Here is a 9352-nt window from a genome sequence, read left to right on the forward strand (position 1 = left end):
ATTTTCTACCAGACCTCACCTTCACTACCCTAATTGTCTATCAATGAAGAGAGAAGTAATCGATAAATACCTGAAGAAACTCTTTGTCCAAACAAACTCCAGCTGTCCCTTGCACATAATTGTGCGAAACGTAACTGTAAAGTACAAAAATAGGGGAGAAACAACATATAACCATACATCAGCACAACTGCAGCCTTGCTTTCCACCCAGTGATTTGGCTAATACTATGAAAGCTGCAGGTTTATATTTATAGGCTCCAAATGTTCCCAACATATGTACATAGGTAAATTCTGTGTGAACAGCTCTGGTTCTCAGTGCAGCTGCACACTTTAAGTCATGAAATGTGGTAACTCAACACATATGCATCTGTGCAATGCATCAACTGCTGAGGAAAACCTTCAGAGTCACTTCAAGTCATCCACATTAAAGCCTTCATGTCCGAGTGTAAATGTAGCAGAAAAGTGAGGGAATGCTTATTCCTCCACACTGTGCATGGTTGGATAGTATTAACACTAACTCCTGTCATAAAAGAAGGTAAAGGTGTATAACTTTAAAAAAGAATTATATATGTAATTGCACTCTCGCAACAAGATGACTGTGACTTAATAAGATTGAACTTCGAAGGAAGATTTAATCAAACAAATCAGTGGCAAGATTTATTTTCTGTCACAGATTTTTTTTTTTAATGTACAGAAGAAAAAGATTCGGTCTATTACTCTGAAATTTGCCAAAATTACAGATTACATTTTTATAGTACATAAACCTTTGCACTGTAGGACTAGCTCTCTTTTGTTGGATGGTGCCTGTGGAAGAGTCGCACTGCAGTAGCTGCACATCCAAACCTTTCCTGTCTTCTACATGTCATTTGTATTCATGCACATATTAAGCATATCATTTTTTATGCCCAACCTCCAACCAACACACACACTTAAAAATAATTCATAAAAAGATCCATCAGCTGCAGAATTAAAGCAGTGCATATGCAAATTATCTAATTATATTACATGTAAATTCCCAAAGCTCTGGGGGAACAATGCATTTCAGTGTCTTATTTCAGTTTAACAATATTTGTATTTTTTTTAAAAAACATATTGTGTTCCCAGACAGTATAACAAATGCATGTAACTTGCTTTAGATCTGTGTAAATTTAATTAATTGGTCTTTTACTGCAGGTTGTAAAACATAAAAATAAAATCACCAGCAGTTAAACAGTGGGCTGGGTCCCTGATTAAATGATTATGACTTGTGTGGATAAAACAAACAAAAAAGGGGGTGCTGATGCTGCCATGTTGATACTTAGTCACGCTTTCACTGTTAGCAACTGAAAAATAATAATAATAAAATAAAACATGGGTTGGGTGAATGATTTCTTTTTCAAACTGCAACACAATGCAAGTGATACAAATACATTATAGCCCACAGTCAGCTGATTAACTCCATTATATTCTTGATAATAGAGAGGACACTTTAAATTAGGAATAAAACTCTTTCAGTTTCCAGCTGCTGGCAGCTGTTTTATAATACTCTTGTGGTAGGCTCATTACAGTATTGATCTATTAAACCATTGTCATAGACACTAGTATTGGCTGGCCAGACACAAGTCAGGACTTAAACTACAACCAAACATCCATTCAACGTCTGATTTCAATGCAATTAAAATTAAAACCTGCAGGAGGCGCCAGAGGACGCGCATAGGATTATCTGAGGGCGCCTTTATAGTGTTTTCACGTCGACAAACTAGTCCAAGCACGGGTGTTATGTGCTCACATACCGAGTTAATATGTTAAATACTTTTCTGTAATTGTCTTATAAATACACCCTAACTACCTTTTAACAGAAACGATTGAAACGGACTAAAAACTGGATATAATACTTCAATTAGATAAGACATCCTAAAATGCCAGAAATGGCTATGTAAGATATGAAATCTGAGTAATTCAGATGAATTTAATGCATAAGTCAATCAAAACGAACGAGGGAAACGTAACGAGAATTAGCTGTAACGAAACGGCTGTTATTACAACAGCGACGTTCGATCGTCAAATCATAAAAGCCTATATAGACACAATTTGGCTAAATTAATTTTAAAAGTGGCCTTGTGTTAACAAGCAGGCTTTATACTATGTGTACTGATAACTGTTTGTGTGTGCTGCTGTAAAAAAATAAAAATAAAAAATAAATAAATAGAAAATCCAGGTGCGATTATCGCAACGAAATGTTTCGTTCACGATTAAAGAGCTGGGTGCAAGTCCCCCAAAAAACGGAGAAAACACATACTTCATAAAATAAAATAATAATAAAATAAAACAAATCATCAACGTAACACTATCTGAAGAATAACACTCTTAATCTCACGTCACTTCTTTCCAGTTTAATCTGATTGCACTTCGCATTCTGATTAAGTCGCAAAAATGGCAAAAAATATATATATAAAAGAAAAAAGGGGAATAAAAGGAATAAATAAAAGAACAATGATTAGGGAGGGGGAGGGCGGACAGAGAGGAGGCAAACAATGGAGAATCAAAGCATAATAATATTCCTAAATGAAGAGGGAAATGTTGCCTCGCTCATTTTATTAATCAGACTGTCAATTTCACCCAAGAGGCCAAACCCAAGAGCGATCTACAACAGACTCAGAGATCAACCCAGGGACAAGCACCTCGCTCCTCACTTCTCTCTTCCTCTCCACTTGGATATTATTCGTCTGACCGAAGGCCGCCTCCATCATCAAGTGACAGCCCTCTCCTATTTATTTGCTTATAAACCTGTTACAATAAATGATCATTGGAGCAACGTCAGCCCAGCATTTTAACAACGAACAGCAGCCACTTTTGATGAATGACATTTTGCTGCTGTGGGGAGGATGCACGGCTCATTTTGAGCAGTCGCTCGTCGATTGCGTTTAGATTCTTTCATTTTTGCGTCTTGCTTATAAAAAGGTTTAGAGACAGTTATTTAGACACAGTTGCAGGAGTTGCATGCGGATTTAGCTCCGACACAACTCATTGGTGCTCCAGCCCCCTGGACAAGTGTTGTGTGTGTCTGTGTGTGTGTGTGTGCTTTTTTTTCTTCTTCGTCGTCGTCGTCGTCTTCCACGGCTTAATGATGGAGAGGATAAGAAAAGAGATGATATTGATGGAGAGAGGTCTCCACAGTCCTGTCGCCGGGAAGAGGCTCGCAGACACGCCTGGAAATTCAGTGCTGGAGGCCCTGGAAAACTCCCAGCACGGCGGACGACTAAGCCCGAGAATAACTTCCGCTTCCCTCCATGGAAATCTTGGGGACATCCCGACGAAAAGCAAATTTGAAATTGACAGTCTTTTCGGTACGCACCACGGCAGTGAAAATTCTTCCTCGGCGGAGATTTCCTCGTCAGAAAGCAGGAAGAAAATGAGCCTTTACTCCGAAGTTTCGCAAGAATCAGATATTAACAGTGATGTGGAAGTGGGATGCCCTGCGCATCGCTCCCCGAGCCAGCACAAGGAAAACAATAAAGGTAAGATTTTATTTTCATCATTTTTTCTCTCGGCAATTATTTTTATCTGGACATGAACATTACCATTATTGTTGTTATTGTCGACTATATATTTTATCGAAGGACAAAAAATTCCAAACCAAAACCCTAAATTATTATTATTATTATTATTATTATTATTATTATTATTATTATTATTATTATTATTATTATTATTATTATTATATGTACAATTTTGTTACACAAACGTCTTGTTTTTCTACTACACTGTGAAATCCGGTAGGCCCACTCACAAGTAAAGCTGAATTACTATTATTAGTATTAGTATTAAGCTTATTATTATTACTGCGAAATTTTTATTTTTATTGTTTTTTAATTTTCAGGTTTTTCAGACAGTAGCTCTGGATCTTCCAACACAAGCTCAAACTCCCTCCAGAACATGAACGGTAATTCAACGGTGGGATCAAACAATTCAAATGCCGATCAAGTCAGAAGGTATCGGACTGCTTTCACCAGAGAACAAATCGCAAGACTGGAAAAAGAGTTTTACAGGGAAAATTATGTTTCGAGACCGAGAAGATGTGAGTTAGCGGCGACGCTAAATTTGCCTGAAACTACAATTAAGGTACGTTGCGAAATTAAGCTTGAATAAATATTCCTCTGTGTGTGTGTGCGCGCGCGTTGTGTGTGACGTGCACGTGTTTTTGTGCATGGAAAGCAATGATGTGACTATTTAAAAGCAAACACATTAATAGCAACAGTGAAAATACTCTGCAGTTAAAAACAGAGGCCGTGTTATCTTTATTCGTGCGCATAAAATGGTGCATACATTCTTTTTAATGTATTTTATCTTGCACTCACACAAAATGCGATTTTACTAAACAGCTAAAGATGTGGATAGTGACAAATTTTACGTTATGGATCCAAGTAATTTGTACATTGATCCATTAAAACAAGAATAAGTGCAAAACAATATACCCCCCTTTACTTTAACGGATTGATAATACTGCAATAAGCCGATCATTACTTCAAAGCAGCACGAGAACATTTGCATGAAACATTTGAAATCAGCGCAGGTAACGTGTCTGTCCAGCTCAGCTCTTCAGAGGTCTGAGCATGAAAACAACATGGCAGCTTCAATATGGGGCTTGTTTTGACTCTGTGTGCAGGTGTGGTTCCAGAACAGGCGGATGAAGGATAAAAGGCAGCGTTTGGCGATGTCCTGGCCCCATCCAGCAGACCCTAGCTTCTACACTTACATGATGACGCACGCGGCAGCTACAGGAAGTCTACCTTACCCTTTCCACTCGCACATGCCTCTACATTACTACCCGCACGTCGGTGTCACGGCAGCAGCAGCGGCCGCCGCCGCCACCGGTGCCGCCTCGTCACCTTTTGCCACTTCCATCCGCCCCCTCGATACCTTCCGAGCGCTCTCCCACCCATACTCACGGCCAGAGCTTCTATGCAGCTTCAGGCACCCGGGACTCTACCAGTCGCCTGCAGGCCTGAATAGCTCGGCCGCTGCATCCGCGGCGGCTGCGGCCGCGGCCGCGGCAGCTGCGGTAAGCGCTCCGTCAGCCACCGGGCCCTGTTCGTGCCTGAGCTGCCACAGCAGCCAGGCGGCAAGCGCATTGGGCTCCAGGAGCGCCAGCGCTGACTTTACCTGCACAGCTTCCGGGCAAAGATCCGAGAGTGGATTTTTGCCGTATTCTGCTGCGGTTCTAAGCAAGACTTCAGTTCCGTCACCAGACCAGCGAGAAGAAACTTCACTTAACAGATAACTGATCACGCAGCCAACGCGACCGTTTCCTATTTTGCTCCAGTCCTACTTTTAGGGGTGGGGTGGGGGTATTAGGCCTACTACTTTAAATGGGGAGTCCCACCTGGGCGATGCATTAGGCGGTATCATAAACACACCGAAACTCGAAGATTAAAAGTCTAAAAGTGATTCAACTGAAAGAGACTGTTTTTATTAAAACAAACACCGATACCCAAAACTCTGAAAATTTTGCAGCTAGTAACTTTTTTAACGGCTCATGGTCGTGTGTTGAACTATTTTTACGAGAGCTACTGGATTAATTTACACATTTGAGGGGAGAAAAAAAACATTTTAGCTTTTTTATTTAATAATGTCCCACTGCCTCAATAAATGTATCATATTTATATTTTTCCCCAAATGAAAACGTAAACTTCAACTTAAATGTCCAATACTCTGTGTGACAAACCCAGCCTTGGCTATCTCGGCTCCTTTAGTTTTCGGATAAAAATGTGAACTAATCATGCTTATCTAAATTTAGATATAGCAGACGGTCTACTTTTCTGCCCAGCAGCATATCTTTCTTCACTATAGGTCTAATAGACTGAGATTTTGGCAGCAATAGCTTCTCCAACACCCAGCCTCGGCTCTATGGGGACACCTCTAATCAGCTAGAAGGTGCATATAATTTTGCACCGCGTCTTTCGCGTCAAGTTTTATGTTAATAATGAGAGGATCATGACAAAAATTGCCAATCATGTACCTAGATGGAGCTCCTTTGAATACATGACTGTAAGAAAGTTCCTCGTTTTGAGACCCGCTGTCAAGTGCTAACAACCCGCGGAGGGAAGTCATTAGACATACAAAAGACCTGGAACAAAGCGACAGTCCTGGCACACAGAACGCACATATGAGGATGCTGTATCTGACACATGGACGGTTATAAAATATTACACACAAAGAAGCTTTCCAGGACCCTTTGATTTTTTCTGATAATGGCAGATACCTCGATATATCAGTCTCTTTTATTTGCATTGCTGCACCTCATTATATCAATCCAGTATTTTCATACGTGGGCTATCTAATCCCTATAGGACCTCTTCACCCACAATGACGGGACGGAGCAAGGCGAGAGTTCAGATAAAATAGCCTGGCTTTACAATCTGTCTGCGCCTGTAAAATGGCTATGTGCATTTTAGTTGTTCCTGTTGGGACATCACCAATATGTTAATTATAAAACATGTGAACTGTAAATCGTTAAATATTTTCCAAATAGTCCTACTGATAGCTTAAAACTGAAATATTGATCCGGGAAAATGTACCACGAAATGTGGATGGTAGGCTATTTTTAAAACTTTTTTTTAATTTATTTTGTGACTTGTTGAATGTTTCTTTTTAAATGTTAAAACACTGGATCCCATAGCCAACAAACTGGCTTGTAAATTCACCAATGGTCCAAACTCATGACCTGTTTTGGGGGTTTGTTTGTTTGTTTGTTTTTTCGTGCAAATTTATACATTTACTATAGAGATGGAGAAAAATTCTTATGATCCACTCAAAAGAGGCTTGGAAGGGCTGATAAACGGGCACTGAAATTAAATGGAAAAATCTACTGGCCTTTGTCCCCATGGTCTCTGTTATAACTCTATATCTCTGTATTTAAAATATCAATGACTGTATGAATTTAAATATTTTAACTTGAAAAAAAATGTGCAATATGAAATGTAAATCATGTTATTTATTGATCGTGTTTGTTCTTGGAAAGTAAATAAAAAAAGTCTTTACACATTTCCGTTTCTTCACATGAATGACATATTTAAAAATAAATAAATGTAACCCTGGATGCTACAAATTATTATGATTAATTTTGAATTTAACCGCTTAAAATAATGTAAACATTTTTTCTGCGTATGCTTATAGCGACATTGAAGGCACAGGCTTATTTAAGTGCCGCTGCACCATCTCTATACCCAGTCTAACATTAATTAAAAATACGTGAAAAGCTACAGGGAATATGAGGCCTGCCATCACGGGTCATTCCGGCCCTATAATTTACCATTATTTTTACATTACCTCTAAATGATACAAGCTGATACTGTCGTTAATTGCACTTGGTTAAATATAGCCTACACCAGAATGCCCCCAGGGGACTTCAAGATAAGTTGCTTTTTTGAACGTCCCCATTAAAGAAATAGGATTAGGGGAGCAAATATGGGCGTGATATATCACCAGGTTTACTTGCTCTTTACTAAAGAGAGGGCTGCAACCCATGCAACAAAGGCACTGAGATAGATGGAGGTGTAAAAAGGAAAAGACAGAGGCCAGAAAAACACTGTCCACAATAACACGATTAGTTTTGTATCCAATGTGCAAGACAGAAAAAGAGAATTCATCATAATGCAGAGGACTGTCTGTCACCTTCACTGAATGGTTTTTGACAAGAAAATAAATCTTTTGGGTTGTTTAATATATTTTATATTTTCTTTATTTCAGTGCTAATAGAAAAACCAAATTAAAATGTCCACCAGCGAAATAGAAATGCAAAGATCGATGATCCTGCAGCTACTGTCCAATCACCCCTATTTAATTGACTGTATTTTCAGGGTAATTGAACTGCTTGTTGTAAATTGAGGATTTTATAGAAACGACATGAAAACTACATTTACTGACATTCATCGCATCTTTGACATTGATTATCTGATCAGCGCCGTGTCATGCTAACCTCCAATTCTTCATTACACACTGTTTATGAGCTGTTACAGAACAACTTGCTTGTTCCAGAGTGATTGATTGCCTTATTAACGCGTGTTCTTGTAAGTGTGACCGGACTGATTACGATGCATATGTTTAGAATAATGTTTCATTTAGCTGACTGCGAGTAATGCAGGGTGACAGCTGCTGCGGGAGGACAAAAAACCTAAACTACAGGGAGCAAGCGGGGCCAAAACGCATTTAAGGTGGAACTAGAAGACAACACACGGCCCTGTGGTCAAATAGTCGTTCAACGCCACATAACGGACTGGCAGCTCAGCTGGGTCTTCAGTGAGCCAACTGGGAACTAAAACAGCTATTTTGTTACTATTGTAGGTTTAAAAGCATAAACCGGAGTCCATTGTAGCGTGCACTCCAGCTGAGCGTATATAAAACATATATGATACAGTAAAAGTGACTTCCCAGCTATTATTTAAAATGGTGGCGAAACCTATCAAGACAGCAACAACCAAAAAGCATCTTTGAGGTAGACGTTTTCATATTTAGTTAAAATATTTCTCCAAACTGTTGGATTAAACGCACACCACAAACGGGAGCCTGATGAGATTTATGCCACCATTATGCTTCTAAAGTAGTCTCTGCTCTGTTTGTCTCAAATCATTGCCTCTGTTCAAATGTTACTTTCATATATTACATGGCATTAATTCAACTATAGCTCATTAAGACAGAATGAAATGGTTAAATTAACTTATCAACTCATAATGATGATGAATGGGGTATTAATTCAGATACAAGCTGGGTAATTTGCAATTTTGCGCGTTTTGATGGTTCTCAAATAACATTTAATATAGCGGGTCATCCCCTCAATCAATTACATGAGCATGTGAGTCGGTCGTATGGAAAGTCCCCTTTTCATGCATATGTATTGAAACATGTTCTCAATTATTTTTGGAAATTGCTGTTATAGGTTTTAGAGTGAATCATTCAGTGGTTCTTCATTCTGGTTCTAGTTAAGGTGGTACTCCAAAATGCCAGTCTTTTTTCTGAAACGTCTGTTAAGCCTGTAGTGTGGCTTTTTTTAAAAAAACATGTCTGGAAAACAGGATTTATTAGGAAAAGAAATTCAGTGTTTTATTTTAACCCCTTTTTCCCGGTACTGAAAAAGTATGACATCTCATCAAATTAGTCACAAATTCATCACTTATTTATTTATTTGTTTATCTGGGTAAATGAGCTGGGGCAAGGTGGGGCAAGGTCAACGTAAAGACCAAGAAATAGACAGGTTAACATAAAATTACAATGGATTAAAATTGTTTGCGACCTAAAATGGTTATATTGTTGTCAGGAGTCCCAAAGCAGTTCATAAAATGCTGTATTAAAAATGTTATTAAATACCATTCAAAATA

General features: G+C 38.8%; 1 protein-coding gene across 1 annotated transcript; it reads left to right on the forward strand.

Moving 5' to 3' along the window:
• Positions 1-2650: 2650 nt before the first annotated feature.
• evx2 (even-skipped homeobox 2) lies at positions 2651-6989 on the forward strand. Its single transcript, XM_006788454.3, has 3 exons — positions 2651-3496; positions 3859-4100; positions 4645-6989. The coding sequence occupies exons 1-3, from the start codon at positions 2839-2841 to the stop codon at positions 5257-5259; spliced, it is 1515 nt and encodes a 504-aa protein (XP_006788517.3). The 5' UTR covers positions 2651-2838; the 3' UTR covers positions 5260-6989.
• Positions 6990-9352: the final 2363 nt, after the last annotated feature.

This window comes from Neolamprologus brichardi, chromosome 16 (assembly GCF_056152115.1).
Source record: "Neolamprologus brichardi isolate AB-2024 chromosome 16, ASM5615211v1, whole genome shotgun sequence".
In the NCBI taxonomy this organism is placed as follows: Eukaryota; Metazoa; Chordata; class Actinopteri; order Cichliformes; family Cichlidae; genus Neolamprologus; species Neolamprologus brichardi.

Excerpts from the sequence above, each read along its gene's own strand:
- evx2 (XM_006788454.3), top strand. The coding sequence starts at position 2,839 with ATGACATTTTGCTGCTGTGGGGAGGATGCACGGCTCATTTTGAGCAGT. Across the intron at positions 3,497-3,858 it reads GCACAAGGAAAACAATAAAG|GTTTTTCAGACAGTAGCTCT; the intron begins GTAAGATTTTAT and ends TTTAATTTTCAG. Across the intron at positions 4,101-4,644 it reads TGCCTGAAACTACAATTAAG|GTGTGGTTCCAGAACAGGCG; the intron begins GTACGTTGCGAA and ends CTCTGTGTGCAG.